Source organism: Syngnathus leptorhynchus, chromosome 5 (genome assembly GCF_054491065.1).
Source record: "Syngnathus leptorhynchus isolate UIUO chromosome 5, UIUO_Slep, whole genome shotgun sequence".
Lineage (NCBI taxonomy): Eukaryota > Metazoa > Chordata > Actinopteri > Syngnathiformes > Syngnathidae > Syngnathus > Syngnathus leptorhynchus.
The window spans coordinates 7,544,027-7,566,664 of NC_141199.1; the positions used below are offsets into that span (position 1 = coordinate 7,544,027).

The following is a 22,638-nucleotide window of genomic DNA, read 5'->3' on the forward strand; positions in this document are numbered from 1 at the left end:
AATCTTTGAAATATAGCTCAGTAGTAATAGCCCCCCCCCTCCCTTCCTGTACATGAGCATATACTGAGATAAAAATACACAGGCGACCAAGATCTCGGTAACATGGTGAATATAACAATCAAATAAAAAAGTCAACCAATCCTTTGTTGACCTGAACGGGGTTTGCTTTTTTTTTTTGTAAAAGCATTCCTCATTTCCAGTCAGAACGACTCGCACTTGAAATTCTTGATTGAATGAAGTGTACAAACCAATGGTTACACAGTTTTCAGGAAAACAAATATTTTTGTTTTTATATAGTTGTTAATATATATAGTTGTATATGTATAGATTTATATTAATTTAAACGCTTTTTAAAAGAGCACAGTAAACACTTTTCACACATGATAAAAACCACCGGATGTGTCTGATTGTTTATGTATAGGCCAAGGGCATTAAAAGAATCACATCCTGGTAATTCATCACTTCACTTCCATTGATCATCACTAGTTCAGAAGTTCAAACATTCTCATAATACATGACCTTTCAGCTCCATTTCTGTAGTAGAAAGTCATTCAGAAAAAGACTGAACCTCTACGTTGCTGTATGCATCTATATGTTGTAATATATTTGCATCTATATTTCTTCACACGTGAACCACACAGAAAGAACCGAACTGAAAACGTTATATAAAGACAGTCGGTCAAAAAACAGAAACACTAAAATTGTAGTCAGTTCTCTGTGTCCTTTTTTTTTTTTTCTGTGCCATCAATACCTGAATAGCACCTGCTGGCCTTCACTCATTATTTATACCCACAGTCTTTGTACAGTTGGCTCACTGGTGACCATAGAAATAGCTAAAGGGCTCCACGTGACGTTGGTCCAAGTTGATTACGCTTCATGTATGTAAACAGGCACACACAACTCTTCGGAGTCAAAACCACATCTGGGAGTGAGCAGGTCCTTCATGGTCTGTCGTAGTCCTGTTTCACCACTTCTCTTTACTGATAACTTTGAAATCTTCACGTCAAGAAAGTTTCAAGCCCAGATCTCAGTCCGGCTGAGAGAAATAAGGCCTTGGAATGCTAGTCAAATACTGAAAGGTTGACAGCTACTCAGAATTGAATACTCCTTGCCTCTTTTGGGAATCAAAGCCCAGGCTTTGTTGTAGTTTGCCACTTGAAAGAAAATGGTATTCATCCAGAGTCGTTGTTGTTGTCCAGCTTTCTGTTTATTTAGTCAGTTTGAGGTCTCTATCATCAGTGTTGGTGGTATGTTACTGAACTTCACGCTGTCTCTGACAGGTCCACATGGAATGAGCTAGCAAATCCTCTTGCGGGCTGTAAGACAGAGAAGAGTCATTAAGACAAATGACACTATTTCCCATGTGGCTTTTTAGTAACGGCTCCAAATACAGCTGATTGAAGGATACATGCCACAAAGGACATTCTGTGAAGTTATTTATACACCATTAGAGCTACCCCACAGTGCTTAATACTAAACAACGGTGAAGATAAATATTTAAACGTCTCTGCCTGTATTGTGTAAAAAAAATATATAGACTGCAAAAATTGTTTTTGTAACCATAATAAATGTATTACCTGTTATTTACTAATAAAAAATATCAGTATCACCACAACCAAAATGGATGTAATTTTAGCATAGCAGCAATATTTGGATATAATTTTAGACCCCTTCCAAAATCACAAATCCAAAGTGTATGAAATATCTTGCGCATTTATCATTACTCAGTGAGGCAGAAGAGATGAGCAACCTGCTGTAGTTAGAGCAGGCTACCTAAAGGCTTAATCGCAATAAGCACTGGTAATTGTTTTACAGGAGAGACATTGTTTGGCACAGTTTACTAGGTCAAAAACAATCCTTTACCTGAGAGACAGCCCCCAGTCAGCATGCAGTTTCATGGCGGATGGTGGTGTGCATGCTAGTGACTTGATTGGAAATGACCTCTCTACTGAGTGTGTATATCGAATCCATTCTCTACTCTTAGAGCTAATAGATTATTCATGCTATGTGGGAGCTCGGAAATGATTTGTTATCGTCTCCTAATGAATGCTGTAGAACTCTTTGGAGCTGGAAATTCTCTTTCATGTTCCAACTCTTATCAGTATGATGCAGCTCAACTTTCCTTACTGAATGTTTTTGTGTGTTGTTTGTCAGCTTTGCTTCCTACACAAGGGACACACTCTTTTCCATAATAAAGTGGAATGATGATTATTTCCTTGTGCATTTCGAGTCTCGTGTCAAGAGTGGATTCATCCAAGTTTTAAACAAAGACAGTGCTCAGACAAACGTGTGAGACGATGTAACATAAAAACATGGGATGAGCTTGATGTAGATGACCTTGATTCATATGACCATCAGATAGTATTAAAGAATAAATTGGCAAAGGATTTTACAGGTAATATTATAGAGGGTGGGAGTGAGACAAACGGGCCAGAGCAGAATCACAAGTCCAATTTTTCTTTTTCTTTTTTTATTAGTATCTTTTATGTCACATAATTACAGACAACATTTAAATTAGTGGGGAAGTCTATGTCGTGAATTTTGGGGAAAAGGAGGGTAAGCATTAATTGATTGCATTTGACATTTGACAAAAAAAAAATATTAATTACAAGAGAACATTATATTTATAACACACTAAACTTGCACTTTTAGGCTCCTTAAAAACAGGAGAATTCAAGTTTATTGTCGAGATCTGGAAAAAATGGCATATTCAGCACGCCCTCCTTTAGTATCTGTGCTGAACCAGACCAAAGTCAAAGGGTCCTAAGGATTTTTCATACTGATACTCACAGAAAAAAGTGGATTTGTACGGGAGGGTCCCCCTATCATACTCTTTCCTCTCTAGCGTGCTGGAGCTGTACTGCGGCTGTTGCGGATGGAGGTGATGGTGAAGGCTGTTGTGTGACTGTGACCTTTGACCATCCTTGCCAAAGGTGAAGAATGACTTATTGCTGGACGAAGCGGTGGACGATGTCAAGGCGACTTGGTCGGAGAGGTTGACAGAGGAGGGTACCTCAGTGTCTGGCAGTGTGGCATCCATTCCGGGGACATGGAGGTTGCTGCGATAGTCTGGCCCCTGGCGTCCATCGGATGGGACGAAAGATGGCATCCAGCAGCGGTCGGAGTGGCCCAGGGCTTTGCACTCTTCTGTGCAGTTGGAGAACAGATCAGCACCTGCAGTCAGGTCAGTGAAAATACAAAGAGGAGATTGTAAGCACAATGGGAATGAAGTAGAAAAAGGCAGTAATAGAGGATGCCAAATAATAGTTACAGCAGGTAAGGAAAAAAAATTTTTCAAAATAGATGAGAGAGAGAGAGAAGCGGCAAATTTGTGGAAGAGGACAAGCAAGATGGGGAGAAAAGATCTGGGGTGGGGAGGAGACACAGATTATGAATCATTCATCTAACGAGAACAAAAAAAATGTGTGAAAACTACTCATCAAAGAGACAAAGCCAACACGGATTAAACAAATAGTTTGTTTTCCTCTAAACCTCATTCATTCTGTCTGAAATGTGCAATCAAAGTGAAGCAGCATTTTAAAAAGCATCTCCCCAAGTACCGTCATCTTAAAACACCACCACACATAAACAAAAACTACAATTATCCCCAAGAAATGTGACATGAAGAGCAACCAAGTATTCACTTGATGGACAAATTACACGTGTCAGTCATGCCTATACCACGAGACAGTCTGTAATTGACATAAAGTTACAGCCAAAAACAAAATAGCTCCTCTTAAAAAATGATATTAACATGGGGAATGATATAATAGAAGAGGGGACATGAAAGGGATCCACGTTATGTTAATTACACTCTCTTAGAGAGAATAAAGAGAGGAGGGTGGTAGGATAAGTGTATGAGCGAGATTATAAATGGGTAGAAAAAAGAGACAAAAAGAAACATGAACAGAGTCATCATAATAATTACACCCTGCAGCCAATTTTCTCCTTTGCAGATTGGTTGGTGTTTCCCCTGTAGCTGCTAAAATGAGAAAGCAACGGAATGGTGTGATCAAAGAATGAGACGGGAGGTTGAGGGCTTACATCAGGGAGAAGGAAAGCAAAGCGATAGAATGAGAATCAGAAAAAGGGACAATTTGCGACCCCTCCACTCTCCGACCCCCGAGACCAAAATGGCTTGCTATCAAAGAGCCTGCAGTTGCAGAAATGCACCCTTGTGAACAATGTGACTGCTGACATCGAGTAGATACTATTGTTACCCGCCGAGCAATTGTACCTAATACTTTGACCAGTGACTGCATGCATATAAAATGTTTTCATAATAACTTAAACAAACTCATGCAGAGTAATCAAAACATACAGATGGGAACACATATTTTCAGTGTACACTAAATTTCTAACTTTCCCTGTTTTTGTTTTCCTATTTAACTTTTCTCTTGCTTGCAGATAAAACTGACTCTCAAAATATCTGTCCATAGTACCGAGAATTATATTTATCCACTATGAACGAAGAAAGCGCAAAGAAAGTGGGACATGTCATAAATGCACCTCGTCAAATGTTCTATTTCACTCATGTTTACTTTGACAGGATAATAAATCTCTTCTCTGCTGTGCACCTAAAACAACTATTTGATCTCCCTTAAACAGGTCACACTGCGAGAAATAAATAAGAACATGTGGGGAAACCGCTGTATTATTATTATTGCGTTATAGAAGTTGGAGCATTCCAGAATAGTGTTGTGCTTGAGCCCAATCCTCTGTCACTATTTGTCTGCCCATTGCCATGTGCGATTTGCCGTAAAAATGATTTTGTTTGTTTTTGTCTGACTATAACTTGATAACTTTTTAGTTAATGCTCCATTATTTTATTCTTTCCATTTCAAATGTATTCTTTCAGTTATTGTGCTATCTAGAATCAGAGATAAATAAACTATAGTATGATTCACCTTAAAAAAATACAAAAGACACAGGCCAGTCATTTCTTCTGAATGATAATTAGCTAAAGTTTGACTAAAGATGGGTGAACACATTGATAATGGGGCTGAATCTGAGGAATTTCCGATCAAAGTTAGCAAAGACACAAATGTCGGATGTCTATATAACTATCTTGACTCATTTTTCCGTCATGTTAAGAATGATTTTTCAGGGCTGAAAGCCTTAAGAAATAGAGAAGAAATCATTTCTATTGAGCGTTTGTCTCATGAGTTTCCGTGTCATTCACAACAGTCAAAATGACAAGGAAAGAGGTTCCAAGTGCATTATATGAATAGATGAATGGATGAAAATGTCCAGATGTCAGAGGATGATGTCAAAATAGATATAGTTCAAATCCAAACATTTTCTTCCCCTTCCAAGTAATTTCCCTTCAAAGGAAAAAAAAAAACCCTTCACAGCAATCTCTGCCAAGCCTTCACGCATTCCTGGAAGAAACTTCTGCCTGTACTTATGTATGTATTGACAAACAATTCTGCTAACTTGCCAAAGCGAGAAGCGAAACCACTGGCGGCCATCTTGCATTGCCACTCGCTAAGCTCGCCTGACTTGAGTATAATTATTTCTTTGCTTTATTTGTAATGTTATTTTCTTTCTCTATAGTAAAAATATCACAGTGTGAGGTGTGCAGTTGTACCAATACATTATGTCTGGGAGAAGTGTTATATGCCCATTTGTTTGGTAAGATTCTGATTAAAATGTCCACTTGTAAAGTACATCTCTGAGTTTGAAAAATATATTTTAAGACACCAGCCCTGGAACCTTTCTGACACCACTTGCACTTAACACATAGGCCTACTGTAAGTGAACCGAAGCTTCTTTTATTCTATCTTTTCTTACGACTGTTCTTCCTTGTATTTTCTGACAGTCAGTCTTGCTTATCGCTCACTATGATATGCATTTGGTTAACATGAATGTTGGACTCATATCCGGACGGCACTGTGATCTTGTTCAAATGTCAGCTTTGATAAGCTTCATCCCACCATGGACAGGAAAAGGAGTTTAAAATAAACAATTAACGAATAAAACAACAATGTTTTATGTTCTCATTATTTTCACATGACAAAGATTAAATTTAAATTTGACATGGTTTTAATTGAAAATGAAATGTACTCATCTTGCCACCATCATCTGCCTCTAATTCCAAAGATAAATGTCATCTATGATCATTATCATCTGGTCAAAGCTGAGTGAGCACTGTGTGTTTGTAATAATGCTGCTACTGTAATTCAGGACACATGGGAGCAAGGCAGGCCATGCGACCGCAGTGACCATGAAGTCAGATGAGACACAAGGCTCCCAGACAATCAACAGCGCGGGCCAAACAAAAGCGGGAGTCACAGATTTCCAGGGCAGCAAAGCTGCAGGAGCCATAAGGAACAGAGAAAAAGAGTGCAGAAAACACAGATGGAGAGCGCAATGGCCAAAAACAGACAGGGGGACACTGCAGATGGAACAGGAAGTGTGCTTAAATACTTACAGAAGTGGAGAGCTTATATACAAGTAAATACACTTTGATTGGTTTGCTGTTATTCAATTATTTGCTTCAAAATATTTAAATGGAACTGTTTTATATTAATATGTATGGTTGACCTTTTAATCCCAATTAGAAAAATGACTGGGGATGAAAATGAACAGGGACACGATTTTCATCACTTCAATATGACCCAATTAATTATTTTTATTATCATTATTATTTGTTAATCCTACTGCAAAACATCTATGCAGAGGCAACCCCTGGCCTTTAGCCTTTCAATGATTTGTTGACATTTGCGTGTGCTGAACTCAAGCATCCTAATCTTCTGTGGGCAGATAAGTGCTTGACAGTAACAATGCACATACATCTCAAAATATATCGGTTTTAATCGAATCAAAACCACCAATGAGGTATGGTATTCTGGAGAAAAAGAGTAAACATAGTGTACAAAGACTCTGCAACCTGAGAGGGGCCGTTGTCTGCCAGCTTGCTCTTAACCAACAGGGACATCAACACATATGTTTGCAAACACATGGCCTTAAAAGTACTCTTATGCCAAGTTATGTAAATGTTTGGAAGCAGAGAGGCAGACAGGCCATGTGCGCATGACACCCAGTGGCTGTTGATACTCATGAAGCACCTTCACTTCCTCGGGCAGGAAGCAAACAACAACCAAAACAGTGAGTGGCAATGACAGTCCCTGCCAAAAGCGCTCTCCCTCATCATGACCTCATCCGGCAGGCAAAGACACACACACAAACACACGCACTCACACACGCATGCAAAGTTGAGCACATGCACATGAGGTAAACAATGCTACACAATGCAAAGACAATCTACTTTCTAATAAGCCATCAGCACATTTCCCCCCGACTATTTTGTTTTTCATTACATCGCTGCGCATTTCAGAAATCCCATGTTGGAGTGATTTGACTAATTGTACTGCCTGACATACAATCAGCAAGTGGGAGCTGAAGGAAATGAGGGAAAACAAATCCTGAGGGAAAAAAAAATGAGCCACATGTTTGAATGTGCTGTGTGGGTACCCAGATTAGACAAACTCACCCCCCCCCCCCCTTCCGCTCATCCCTGTCCGACTTTCTCTCTCAAGCTCTCTTCTTTGGTGTCACTTTTTCCACAAAAAAAAAATCTCTACTGCTGGTTGATGTTGTCTTCTAGCAAGACTATATATATATAATTTTATACTTTCTTCTTTGTTCCAGAGAGAATACAGACATGGCAATATTTGGACAGCAGCTCAAGACGGCAGGGGAGTAGCAAAGCTTTGTGGCATGAGCTGCCCAGTGATGAGTAAACCAGAGACCTCCCGGGGCAGAAACAGCGCAAGATGGCTGCCACTCTACCCAGCAATGACAGAGAGAGAAATTGTTGGGAGTCTCACAGAGGCAGCTACTAAATGTTTTGATGGAGAGCCGAGATGGCTGCTTGCCCATATGCTGCCTGGTTGATTAATATCCCACCTTACTGTACAGGCTCTGGGTGACTACTGGTTATTGATCTCTGCTTTGTATGTTGTTTGGATGCAACAAGATGTGCTGGATACTTTTAATGAAACCGATACAACATTCACAACTGTCACACCTCCAGTTGTTGCAAAATACAAATGAGCTTTTTAATTGACTATTTTTTTAATGACAATGCATCCATTTTTTTTAGCCTGACCTTAGTAGAGTCGGGGTTAGCTAAAGCCTACGCCGTTAAATATTGTGCAAAAAATACCATTATATAATAATACTACTGTATATACTATTACATCATAATATTTTGCCCTATATTCCCTATGTGAGTTACTGTCTTGGATGTGAGAAAAGGTGGTTGCTAAACCCAGCTCGCTAAATGCCTTTGACAGATCACTGACAAGGAAACATGATGCCAGCTACTAATTCATAATCATCAATCTCATACACTCTTGCCACTGTGATTTAATTGCCTCATTTGTCATGGCGTTCGTTCTCACGAAAATGTCATCATGACGATAATTTTTGTTCTCCCTACCGTCTCAGCATTTGTATGTGAGATGCCTTTTTTTTTTTTTTTTGCTCCTTCACTCAATTTCCTATTAGGGTGAGACAAGGGAAATAATGCAGCGAGAAGACAGTGCCGTATTTGAATAAAACAACCTGAATGAAGGTGTGAGCAGGATAAGGGTGTGGCAGTCAATCACTTGTGCTGCCGATCCTGACACAGCAGTGTTTCACTGCAGACACACTGCTTTCAGGAAAGCTATTTGCACACTTTTAAAAGCATCTGGAGATAACCTCACAGGTACAATCCCTTTGATTTAGAAGAACATCGGGAGCCTTATTTTCTAAAGTGTCAAACGGGTGGCTCGTGTGGTTAGCAAGTGCAGGTGTGGGTGACAATTTGCCAACTGCAGATAGTTTTCACTTCATTTTAAATATTCAGAGGCATACCAAAAGGGACATTGTGATGTGCGGTCCTGTGAGGACAACCTGCCTCTAAACCCCCTTTGATAATTGCTATGCAAAGGCTTCAGAAATGAATTACTGCTCAGCCAAGTGTTGCGGAGATCCAACGTGTGGGGGAAACAGAATGAAGGATGAGACTTTGCCGCACACATGCGTCACATAGTTCTTTGGATGTGTACACACTGGTAAATTTGCTTAAGCAGACAAATTCTGGAGAAATACACAAAACTGATGTGAGGTCTATGCTGGTTTTAGCTCAGGGTTATTCAGTGCCTTCTCTTTGAGGAAATATGCACTCAGCACAAATGCATGTTGACCATCACACACTGCCCACAGTGAACCAGGAGACATAATTGTGTACGGAACTGATGTTTACTAATTAAAAAAGACACATCCAGCACTTTAGATGGAAAGATCCATAAGAGGTCAAGAAGCAATCTGCAGTGGAGCACAACATATTTGTGGTTCAGCACTAATCGCAAATTATTTTTTAACGCAAAGTCACAATGCAGGGGGCTTGCCTGTTTGATACACACTAAACAAGGCCATCGGTGGAATCCGTAAGAAAAGCTCAGCAAAACATCTCTAAATCTATGGACAGCTGCCATTTCACGTTGTTCCAGTGTGGACACAGCACTTTTGGGTCAGTAAACGTTAAAGTGCTAACTGCTCCATCAGCCCAACAGGCTACAAAGCAGCATACTTATGGGCTGCTGTATTGATATCTAAAGGTTGCCCCGGGAGCGCTGGCACCTTTGATATGACTGCTGCGCTTTGCTGTGTTGCACCACTCCAATAATTCATCACTATAATATCATCATCAACAACAAAATTGTTGACATGTGCGTGCTTAGCTGTACAGTAATTTTTGAAAATGTTATTAATGATATTTAAATGTTTTGGCAGAACAGCTTGTGGTATATTCATGATTTGAACTATAAATATAGGCAACTATAATCACTTTTAGAGGAACATTAATCATTTGCGGTCAGTTCGATCTTTATCCCGGGGAATAGCGAAGGTCTACTGCATACACTGGGCAGAGTGCCAAATATGCTATGACGACAAAGTAAATATATTTCCCTAATACTTCTGCTCATACTGACATATCAGTTAAGAGACCACAAAAGCTCACATCAAATCAGATTACATTCTGCGCCATATATTATTATCTCTACATAGAAACACAACTACAATGATAGTTGCACAACTTAACAATTCCTAATTTATGTTCTTACCATTTTGGTTCAATTTGTTTCAATTTTCAGTTAGATAGACTTTACACATGTTTATGACAAAATTATTACAGAATGACGCTCCCTCAAATAATGGCAACTTTTTCTTGGGCTTGTTTTACAGCCAATGTCTGTCTGAAATCCAAACTGACTACTTTTTTGACAGAGGAAATTTAAATGTGTACTACAGTATTAATGAAAAAAAAAACAACAACAATACGACACCATACAACTATAACTAATGTATGAGAAACATAAAAAAACTAATGAATGAAATGCCCAAAATAAAAACTTTATTTTACTACATTGGCATATTTGTCCACAAACAAACAGACTTTGAAATGTTGTATGCCTCCATATTAAAAAATACCACTGATGTTCTACCACCTTCCATAGAGTGGTCATCCGTTCACTTAAAAATCAAACACAAGGGAAAAAGTGTTGATGCAAATTATAAAATACAAACACCGTACATTATGTTCTCAAAGCAGTGCCAAACCGGAGCTGAGTGTACTTGTGATTAGTTATTTTAAGTTTGGCTCTCTCTTACTTAACATGTAACATCCACGCCAAATAAATGGTAAAACCATCTTCCCTATGAGCATCGTACCAAGACTAAGATGTCTTAAAAGATTGTCTATGCTCTCTCACCCTTTTTCTAAAGTTCTTTCTTCTGCTCTGTTGAGTAGAATTGCTGACAGTTAGATAAAGAGTTAGATATTTAAATCGCAACCGCCGCCTGTCTGATTTACACAGTGTGACCTTCCTTAAGTGCTTGAAAAGCACGAGCAGAGAGCTATGCTATCAGTTGCATGTAGATGTCTCTCTGTTTTGCCTCAGGTGGTAAATAATGTCAAACGCCACAGAGGCTGATGAGTACCGTTCACGGTCCTACACCACACATCCAAAGAAGTCTAGTTTATATTCCCAGCACTGATACGATATTTGGCAGACTCAGGTCTAGACGGGGACCTTATATGAGCTGTGTGGAGCGAATCCTCAAAGGAAAAGGGCAATTCAATATGAAATGTGATTTTCGATAGCTCCTCTTTTTGTCTGACTCCACTTGGATCAATAAACAGGTATAAATGTGATTGGATGTTTGCATAAACACGATGACTGCTATGGTAAACTATTTACAAAAAAAGGACTCTTCAACACTGGAAACCAAAGAGAAAAGGGTACAGCTGCAAATAAACTGCATAGCAAGGTTTATTTTTTAAATAATAGCCAGCGTGAGTATTTAAAAAAAAATACAGCTGCTTCTTAGTATCATATTAAGAGGTACAGTTGTGTACCTTTTGGGATACAATTATTATTCATATCCCAAGCTATTATAAAAAGGGTATCACTATCAAGTATTTTTAGAATCGATTATTTAATCGATTATTTGATCGATTAATTGAATAACTGAATTCAATTTTGTTTGTGTTAAAGTGTATATATTATTTGCTTTGCCAATTACTGCTTATTAACCAATTATTTTTGGCATGAGTGACAAACATTACAAACATTATTTATGTAAATTGTTTTCCAAAGTAAAAGTGGATGTTTGTAAATGTCTTATTTTGAACAGTTAAATCAGTCTACTTTCAAGGGCTAGAGAAATCAGAGAATTATTACTTTTCAGAGCCTGAAAACTTACGTTTTCAACAATCCTTAGTAAAAAAAAAAAAAAAATGAGAGGATTGATTTGACAAACATTTGTTTTCCATTCATTGATAAATTTTCACGCCACACATATTGAATATTATTCCACATACGGATAATACAGGTCCATTGTTGGCCCTGAAGAAGGTGCAACAGTAGGAGCTCTATAAGAATTTAAGCTATGAACCTAGAAGGTCACAGATGAGGTCCTGCTGTGGACATACGTTTAAGAAAAAAAAAATAAGACAGTATCACACTTTGCTGGAAAGATGCTGGTCTCCTTCCAAGATACTGTTGAGTTGCCCTTGAATACGCCCCCGCCCCCCCCCCCCCCCCTTCACACACACACACACACACACACACACACACACACACACACACACACACACACACACACACACACACGCACATTCTTAATAGGTGTTACACTCGGACCTGCTTGTGTGTCATATGGTTCTGAGTGGTGTGCACCACAAAATATACAGCAGCATGTGAGATTGAAATCGGATTATAATGCATTCGTAAATTATCCACCCCCAAAAAACTATTATCAAACATGACACCCCCCCTCATTTTTTTTTTTTTTACAATTCAGTACTTTAGAATACTGAGGGACAGATATAGACTGTAACCCTATCTCTTACACTGTCGATTGGCTGACACGTATAAAAATGAGAAATGCAACAATTCATACAGCTGATTGAAATGCATCTCATTATGTCACTTAAGCTTCAGTGCCTTTCTCTTTCACTTGAGTGAATTTATTGATTAGTGCCACAAAAGAACTGCAGGCCTCACACTTCCTCCATGTGAGTTGCTGTCGCTTCAGTGCTACTCAGCGGAATAGCAGTGAGAAGATGAGAGGAATAAGGAAAGCAAAGAAAAGTTTTGCTCAAAAGTCTTTTCACCTGAATGCAATTAATTCCTATTTCGGTTCATGTCATGGAAGCCAGCTAACGTCGCATGGCCATCCCAGTCTTTCTAAAAACTATAAAGGTTCACTGTCTTCTCAATTTACCACGTCCCATGGACAAACCGGTTATAATGAAAGACATGTATGATGATGCTTAGAAAAACTCACCGGCAGAATGACCCCGGTTTGTGGCATCATGGTCACTGTCGCCTTGTTCGCTATCACCATGACCACTGTCTTTGGAGCTCACAATGTCTGCTTCCTGAAATGCCGAACTGGGGGAAAGAGGCATAATACAGCTATTCACAGAGGTGCAGGAGAACAAAACTAATTCGTGGGTAGAGATGGAGGTCAAGCTACAATACTGGAGGGGGGATTAAATGAAATGCCAGGCAAGTGCAAGCAACCGAGAGCGAGCGAGCGAGAGAGAAGAGAATCAGAACCCCTAACGCATAACTGCATTAATACCGTCACGGCGGCCATCACGATTCTAAATTGGATGTTACACATGGCATGTAATGAAATCCAGTCTTAGAGCTTTAATAGGCACCGCTCTGCCAGTTATGGGACTGGTGCCAAATTGAAGAGCTACATTACGGACACATTGGGAACCATGTAGTCTCTCAGAGCCACAATTAATGATGCAGAATCCACAAGACTGATACTGATGGGTGTAATATTCAGTTTTATAGATCTGTGAATAGACACTGGTTCCCTTTGGCCAACTAGATGTTAGCGGTCCTTAGGTAGTGAATGGCTAGGTGGTTTGCCTTACTCAGCACATTGTTACAATCGGGATGTGTGTGCGTGCATGTGTGTTGGGGGGTTTGTACGTGATGGTGCACATGCTTAGTATATCTGTGTGGAAGAGAAACAGACTAAGTCCTTTTCACTACCTGTTAACACGTCTCGGTCTGTCCACCAGGTAGCTGAGTTCCGCACGTTGGTGTTTATTCTACAAAACCCATAAAAACAAAGCATGTCATTTCAACTAAAAATAGACATAGGTGAACACATCCATTAGAGAAACACAACTGCATATATTAGCGTAGCTTGTTACAAACTATTTATGCTGTGGCATAGGCAGTACGAATGTTGAATGCATCCACTTGCACGCACGCATCCACTTAATGATTGGGTGAGAAGAGAGCAGTGGAGAGTGGGTTAGGAGGCAATTGAATGTGTAAATGATTGAGCCAGCCTACGCCGGGACTGAACAACCTTTGTTCACGCTGCTGCCATGCTGGGTCGTGCAGAGAATACTTAAAGCCCAGCTAAGGCAAGACTGTGACTGGCTGTCTGGCAAAACTCCAGCCACACCGCAATCAACAAAAAAGCTTCAAGTCCTCAAAGCTCTCCGGTGCAAAACGCACAGGCTGAGCACAAAATGGGGCCACCAACTCACTTATCTCTTTTCGTCTAATGTTTGCCGCCTCAATATATTTTGGCAGTCTGAGTATATGCAGTATATGAATCATTCTTGGGAGAAAAGCGGACATAATTAGAACCATCTATGTCCTCCACATAGTGAGTGTATTTATTACTTGATTCTTTTTTATGCAAAAATTCCAATAAATGAAGTTGCCTCGTAGTGTAATTTCCGTGAATGAAATTGACTGAATATGATTTCTATCACGTTAATTTCAAACGGCCTTGAAATTAGAATATGCATACACAGTATACATGCATTATGGGCCTGTCAGTGCACTTTCATGCAAATTTAACCAGAACAAATCAAAGCAATAATTAAAAAAATATATACTTTGATACAGTGTAAATAAAGATACATCGAGTCAGAGTGACAGGAACTCACATGAGCTCTGTCTGCTTTAGCTGACACGAGTGAATAAAAACTAAAAGGCCACGGGAGATTTGACAATTGACATGTCCAATCACCATTAGGTATGACAGTGATTAAAGGCCACAGAGCAAAATAATCAGGCAATACAATTTTCATCATTTGAAGGGCTTTGCTTTGACGTGATTTCAATAGAAAACATGAAACATATGGATTTCTGCTCATATAATAAATTTCAATATTGTAATGCAGCTGATGGGAGGAAAAATATGGATTCTTACCTCACTGGAAAGAATACTGCCGTTGGATATGATGTCTGGTTGTTGGTCGCTGTAACCAGTAACTAAGGCGCCACACGGGTTGGTGTGGTCCGTATCGGTGCTTCGTGAGGGGCTGCATGGTTTCAGGAACATCAGATCAGTTTTGGCCGATTCTGGTGTCAGACACACTTGGTAGCAGTAGGAGTTCTGATTCTGGTGATGATGGGAGCCAAATCCACCTCCCACACTGCCAACTCCTGACTCTTCCACGGGCACCTGCCCCACAGGCCCAACACCTGATGTCACATTGGTACTCTGAACCAACATGATGTCGGACTTACTCAGCTTCTTCTGCTTGCGGCCTCGAGCGTGCCTGCTGCAACAGGAGCCGCAACACATGCAACAGTCACCAGCCAATAGACAGGTGTACAGGTTGAGTTTCTTGTCCTTTTGGCAACGCACGGCCAAGACAATCATGGCCAAGAGGAAGATAAAGGACACCGAGCCGAGGGCTATGATGAGAATGAGCGTCAGGTCGAGAGAGGTCTCCTTTGCCTTGGAGGCAGAGCCGCGATCTCCACTGCGACCTTCGACCACACTGTCCACTAATATCACACTCACGCTGGCTGACGACGAGAGGGGGGGCTGCCCGTGGTCCCTCACTTCAATTAGCAGGTCATAATGGCCCTGAGAGTCCCGCTTGTGAGAGATCCGGCGGGCGGTCCTAAGCTCCCCCGTCCTCCAGTCCATGCGAAACATGCCCATCTCGTTGCCACGCGAGATGCTGTAGGACAGCCGAGCGTTCTCGCCGTCGTCCGCGTCCATGGCCACGACGCGTGTCACGAGGTAGCCAGGCTCAGCAGACCGTGGCAGGGGCTCCTTAGCGGTGCCATTTTTACCAATGGGGGCTATGACAGTTGGGGCGTTATCGTTTTGGTCCACTATGATCACGTTCACAGTGGCATTCGAGAAGAGATCAGGTGTTCCTGTGTCCTTTGCCTGGACCATGAAGCTGAACTCTTTGAGCTGCTCATAATCGAAAGAGCGCAGTGCGTAAAGGTAACCGGTGTCCTGATTTATGGAAACATAAGTGTCCACAGACATGCCCTGTATGTCACACTCCAATATGGAGTAAGTAAGAAGAGCGTTCTGTCCAATATCAGGGTCTAAAGCGCTCACAGCGTGAATGAAAGCCCCGGGCACATTATTCTCGGTCACATACACGTCATAAACCACCTGCGTAAAACGGGGCGCGTTGTCATTCTCATCAGAGACGTGCACTTTTATGGACTTGCTGGTGGCAAGAGCGGGCTGCCCCTTATCTTTTGCCACCACCGTGATGGTGTAGGACTCAGTTGTCTCACGGTCCAGCGGGCCGTCCGTCACAATAGTGTAGTAGTTCTTAAAAGACGACTTGAGCTTGAAAGGGACATCTCCCAGGATCTCGCAGCTCATTAAACCGTTCTCGCCCGAGTCCCGATCCGAGACGCTGAAAAGTGCAATCACGGTGCCGGGGGCGTCCTGCTCGCTCACAGACTCGGTCACGGTGCTGAAGCCAATCTCAGGAGTGTTATCGTTCACGTCCACGAGTTTCACGAGCACTTTGCAATGAGCAGGGACAGCATTTGCTCCCAAATCTTTTGCCTGCACGTAAATCTGGTGCGTGTTGCTCTCCTCATAGTCCACCTCACCGGCCACCTCTATTCTGCCTGTTCTCGCGTCAATGCTGAATAAGTCTTTAATCCGGGGGGTGTTGTGGTTGCTGAATGAATAAATAATTTCCCCGTTTTGCCCCTCGTCGACGTCAGTGGCGTTGAGCTGAATTACTTGGGTGCCCACGGGGGAATTTTCGCGCAAATTAACAGAGTAGACGGATTGGTCAAAAGTGGGCGCGTTGTCGTTCGAATCGAGAACTTTAACGACTAGGAGCGCGGTTCCGGTGCGCTGAGGGTTACCTCCGTCCACCGCGGTGAGTACGTAGCGATGCACGGCTTGATGCTCCCTGTCCAGAGGCTTCTCCAGCACAAGCTCGGCAAACTTGTTCCCGTCACTTTGAGTCTGCACGTCCAGGTAAAAATTGTTATTATTGGTGATGGCGTATGTGCTGAGAGCATTTGCGCCCACGTCCGGGTCGAAGGCGTTCTCCACTGGGAAGCGCGTCCCGGGGATGGCGCTCTCAGATATTTCCACCGAAATGTCCGTCTCGGGAAACCTGGGCGAATTGTCGTTGATATCCATCACTTCAATCTCGACGCGAAAGAGTTCCAATGGGTTGTCCAAAAACACCTCCAGGTGCAGTAGGCACGGGATGGTCTGCTTGCAGATTTCTTCGCGGTCAATTTTCTCTCTCACCACAAGTGCGCCGTTTTCTAAATTCATTTCCAGATAGGGTGTCCGTGAACTAGGCACAGTCCGAAAGTGGCGAGCGGAAAGTTTGGTAATGTCCAGCCCCAAATCCTCTGCGATATTTCCAACCACGGTGCCGGGCTCCTGTTCCTCTGCCACTGAGTAGCGGAGCTGAGAGAGCGCTCCATCCAGGATGGAGACCAGAAAAAGCAATCGAATCATTTCTGCTTTCTCCCTCCAAGTGCACTTCAAGAAAGGAAAAGTTAATTTAAAAAAACAATCTGTTACTCCTTACTTTTTACAAGCAGCGCACATTCCCAAATTATCTTCCTGCAAAAACGCAGTGAGATTAAAAGCATAACAAATTCCTCTTCTTTGAGTCGGGTAGGATAACATTTAGTCGTTTGAGCGGTGTGAAGCACAGCCATCTGATCCGAGCGCCTCTGTTTTAATCAACTCCGCAACGCGCGGTTGAGTTTTGGCGTCTGGCTGATGCATAGCCAATACTTCCTGCGCGCAGAAACACACTGAGCCCTTCTTCTCAAAAAGTCACCACGAAACTGGAAATTACTGGCTGGTTGAGGGGAGGAGGCGAGAGAGAAAGAAAGAGGGGAAAATGCAATTTCTACATGAAAACTATGACGAACACCAGAGCGCTTTCCCCCCCAACCTCGCTGCGTGAATGTAATCAGTGTGTCCGTGCGCTGAAAGCGGATGATGTTCTCAGCTCGGCTTCTGTCAGGCGAGTGTGAGCAGCGGGTTGGTTTTGCGCACTGCTTCTTTCCCCACCAGCCAATGGTGAGCTCAAAGACCGCGCGTAATGCCACCTGATTGGGGCTGCGCGACGCCAGCGAACGCGCACACTGGAGCCTCTTAACAAAACCAGTTAAGTGCAGTTGCGCTCGTCTTCTCCTCATCTCCTCCAGGCCAAGCCTTGGTTTGGCAAAGTAAATGTTCTACACATTCGGCAAATTAAGAAAGTCCAATAATAGAAATTAAGCCAATAAAGCCAGCCCATGCTGCTGTCGAGGGAATGCTCTTTTTGGTACCTGTTAAGGCTGAATTATTCAAAATGATTCGATTTAGCATCAAGATGTAATGTTGCCAGTAGCCAGTGGTGCAATTATTTTAGAATGTTTCGCAGTGATTTGAAACAGAGCGTGAGTCATATATTATGCTCACAGCTAAGGGACACCACAGAAACATCCACTGCTGGTGAAGCTACCGACTAAACTCCACATGGTGCTTCTTTTCCATTGTCAGGACGGCACTCAGAGCTCGTGATCAACGGGTACGTTTTCCATGTTGTTGGGGATTTGTCACTAAAAGGGTTTCCCATCTAGTACGATCACACATGGGTTGCTTTAATTCAGTTTAATGAAGCATTATGCTTTAGTCCCACCGTGATGCTAATAGCTTGGAGTCTATTAGTTCCCCTATCTTCCATTTCTTATCATTAACTCTTCTCACATGCTGGCCTTGGTTGTATGTGCAGTTGCATCATGCGCTAATTTAATTGACAATGAATATATTAAGTACGCAAATGGGGGAGGGGGGGGGGTTCCGAGGGGCGCATGAATATTTGACGTAGTTTTTGTGCGTAGTTTTGAGACAGCAATAACAAAAACGATGAAAAGGGGTGTAATTGAAATTAATTAGCATAAGTCTCCAAATCCAAGTGTAATAGACGGGGCCCAACAATATCGACCATAATGCAAAGCGACGTGCCCATTGTGGAGTGGATTAAACAGTGATTCTGCAACTAGCCACGCAAGTCACAAGAAACAAAGAGCAGACGTTGGATAAATTTTCACCCATGTCTGAGCCAGAGCTGTGTGACTGAATCGAACTGACACTAAAGTGGGCGCTCTCTCTCTCTCTCTCTCTCTCTCTCTCTCTCTCTCTCTCTCTCTCTCTCTCTCTCTCTCTCTCTCTCTCTCTCTCTCTCTCTCTCTCTCTCACACCCCCTCCCTTGGCCTGTAACAGGCTATTTTAGAGGCCAACGACGCCCCCTGGTGTCTGCTTTTCCCCCCATCCATTTTCAACCACTTATTCATCAAGTTCACGGTCAAGGGTGGGCTGCAGCCTTAAACGCAGACCTACATGATCACAATTTGTATTGATATATACATATATATTTTTTTACCATTTATCTCAATTTTGTGATGGACACCTGCACATGATAATAAATAGGGACAAACTTTGGAACCGACCTGTCCATTTTGGGTCTTGAAATACAGCAAATAGTTATATAGATAGCAATGGCTGTGAAGATGACGCACAAAATCCCACACAGACATAGATAAGAGAGATGATGGTTAATGATGGTTTATGTCACCATGGTATAATAATAGCAAGTGAGGTTGAAGTAATTTTTTTCTTTACAATATGTGCTATGCGACGCCCATGTGTCTAAACACCGTAATCTAATTAATATTGTGTTTGTGGAAAATGAGTTAGGTAGCAAAGCCTGACCGTTTTTATCCATCTTTACCATCCCACTAATATACACTCTAACCCCGAGGAGGTACAGTTAATTGTTTGATGTGCAGTCACTTGAGGATTTACCTATTTGCAGATTTGTTTTTGCAACCCTCACTATGAGTTGGAAAACTCACTTAATTTCTGTTTTTATGCTTTGTCCAAAGCTGTGCCTAAAAACAAGTACAGTCGTACCTCGACGTACGATTTCCTAAACATACAAATTTTCCAATATATGAAGTGCAATTAAAACACATTTTTCTCTTAACATATGAAGAAAAATGTTAACCTTTTTGTGAGGTTCAAACAGTTAACACAATTATGACAAACTAAACTGCTAAATTGATTTTACTTTTCATGATTAAAATAAAAATATCTATGAGCTCCAAACACATCACAATGCATCACGTTTAGAGTTCGTCACACTATTTTGTCTGAAATACTACAATTAGGTGGCACAGTAGGCGCCCTAGTAAGCACGTCCACCTCACAGTTCAGAAGTGCAGGGTTCAACTCCGGCTACAGCCTTCCTGTGTGGAGTTTGCATGTTCTCTCTGAGTGGGTTTCCTCTGGGTACTCTGGTTTCCTTCCACATTCCAAAAACATGCATGGTAGGTCATTTGAACACTAAATTGTCTATAGGTGTGATTGTGAACATGAATGTCTACGTCTATGTGCCCTGCATTGGCAATCAGTGTCCCCGTCCTACCACCCACAGATAGCTGAGATATGCTCCAACATGCCCGCAACCCTCATGAGAAGAATGAATCCTAGAATTAAGAAATAAGGCAAAGAGGTTTATATAACAGCAATGATATCCAATATGTTCCCTTGAACTCAGTGTGTAACTTAAGTGGTCTTCTGCATCATTAAAGTTACCCACCCCTGGTATAAGCTCCAGATGCTGCCACAGATGACGGGCCTGATACAAATCTCAAATGTTGCGCACAGTTCCAGTGATATGTGTAATGTGCATACCTGCTGAGAGCCAAACTACGTAACAGAGAACATTGCGTATCTTCTTCGTCCTGGTCATGTGTTTGATCTTGGCAGAGAACTCGGGGATTCTAGGTTAGGGTTAATTTTCCAAAACACACAGGATGTAACTCTGAGATATCATAAAAAATCTAGAGACAGGAAAAGTCAAAGATATTTAAAAAATATTTAGGGAACAAAGCAAAATTGAATTGAAAATTACTTACTCAACCCCATTATGTCAAATTTAAGCTTACTATGCTTAGAGTGTCCACTTGATGCTAGAAATTGCACATTATGGCCTGATGTCTTCTTTCAGCCACTCAATTACCACCATTTAGAACGTTTGCTCTGCAGCTACTGGGCATCTCCCAAGTTGAATAAATAAACAATAGAAACACACACACACACACACACGCACGCACACACACACGTAAATCAGCATCAATCACAAAATGATCATATAATACTAAAACCATCGATTTTACCAGCCTGTACCAGCTCCAAGGACTGAAAGTAATGTAAATGTTCTGTTTGTGTGTGAGATTTGTTTAAACCCTTTTAAAACTGTTTGTACGGACATTGATTCTTCTGCTCACACATTTTTGTCTGGTCACTGTTGTCGCATCTTACACACTCACCGACATCCTTCATCCAGGATGAAAATCTGTCTGTGCCATCAGTGTTTTTATGTGTATTAAAATGGTACAATACATATTTTTCAGAAAAGGGATCCATTCAATCAAATTTCATGGAATGATCTTGGAAAAGATCTTGGCCCCATCTCAAGGTTTCTCATTCTTGCACAGATGTTTTTTTTGTTTGTAGTTTTTCCTTGCTCCCCGGGGATATCGTTAATATTTGTCAACTGTGGGCATGTGAAGCCCTGGGAGACGTTTGTGCGATTAAGGGCTATATAAAGGAATTTGACTTGGCTCACTCGCTTTGACATAAACCAAGTTGTAGCTACTACTTACAATATAATGTTTTTTTTTTTTTGTATGTTTTACGGTAATTTGTTCAGTACCCAATGTTTTTATGTGGGACTTTACATAACTTTTACCGTACCGAATGATGACGCTAATTTCAATTCAATTTTTGAGATATTTTTAAGTTCCGTGCTAAATGAATCTTGTACAAGTACTACACCCATACGCCAAAATTCTCACACTTATTTATAATTTGGTTAGCAAGAAAAACATCATGGTCATCATTCTGTCTTTGTGGTGAAAAATGCTCATGCATTTTTGAGAAATTACACAGTATAATAACCAGCTGTTTTGGAGGGGGAAACAAACTAAGGCCAGTTGGTTGGCAATGCTGAGATGGGTTTTATAATTTCATAATATAAACAAAAATGAAATTAAGACATCATTAAGTGGGTTAGTACCCAAAGGATATACCTCATGTGTATGACAGAGTCCTCTAATGAGCCATTAGCTTAAAAAAAGCTACTTTGGAGAGTGTAATAGAACTGAGTTGTGGATCTATGAAATAGTAGTAAAGGAGAACAACAGTGTCAATTGAAGTCTGTAATGTTTGCATTCGAAGAGAATGTCATCGAAGTTAATTGCATGAAATTCACTATAACAAACAAACTGCATCTTGTTAACATTTATGATACACATTGATTTTCAAACACTCCATGCTCATAAATGCTGAAGGGTTTGTAAAATGAACAGAAAAGTCAATAAACAACCAATGTAGATGCAACTACTTCAGCAAGCTGCACATTTTGATATCATCAAGGCCTTCCCTTATGTTGCGTTTCATATTACAGATGTAAAATGAAATGTACAAATCGTCCAATGGAAAACTTGATATATCTACATAATGGGGGGAAAAAAACACACTTTCTATTCGAGTTCCAACTAAGGATTAACAGTAAGAGTGGAGTGCACCCAGATCAAGATGTACAAAATGGATGGTTGTACCTTCAGCTCAAAGTGACTGTGTGTGTGATCAGTGTCTGTCCCAGACAGCTGCATGGTGACTCCTGGGCCTTGGGGCTATTACTCAGTGTGATGGATGGAGGGACTGCAGAAGGAGTGGTGGTGAGAAAATGTAAAGGGCGGAAGGAAGGAAGTAGGGATAGATGGG

The 22,638-nt window shown here is 41.2% G+C and overlaps 1 protein-coding gene across 1 annotated transcript; it reads right to left on the bottom strand.

Annotated features, from left to right (window-relative positions):
* Positions 1-1,142: 1,142 nt before the first annotated feature.
* Positions 1,143-17,304, bottom strand: pcdh10a (protocadherin 10a). The gene is made up of 5 exons (XM_085911587.1): positions 14,758-17,304; positions 13,575-13,633; positions 12,847-12,953; positions 2,791-3,174; positions 1,143-1,316 (listed from the first exon to the last, which is right to left on the bottom strand). The coding sequence occupies exons 1-5, from the start codon at positions 17,302-17,304 to the stop codon at positions 1,297-1,299; spliced, it is 3,117 nt and encodes a 1,038-aa protein (XP_085767713.1). The 3' UTR covers positions 1,143-1,296.
* Positions 17,305-22,638: the final 5,334 nt, after the last annotated feature.

Coding starts and splice junctions, on each gene's coding strand:
- pcdh10a (XM_085911587.1), bottom strand. CDS start 17,304: ATGATTCGATTGCTTTTTCTGGTCTCCATCCTGGATGGAGCGCTCTCT. Junction 3,175..12,846: donor AAACCGGGGTCATTCTGCCG/GTGAGTTTTTCT, acceptor ACCTGACTGCAG/GTGCTGATCTGTTCTCCAAC. Junction 1,317..2,790: donor GTACAAATCCACTTTTTTCT/GTGAGTATCAGT, acceptor TCTGTCTTACAG/CCCGCAAGAGGATTTGCTAG.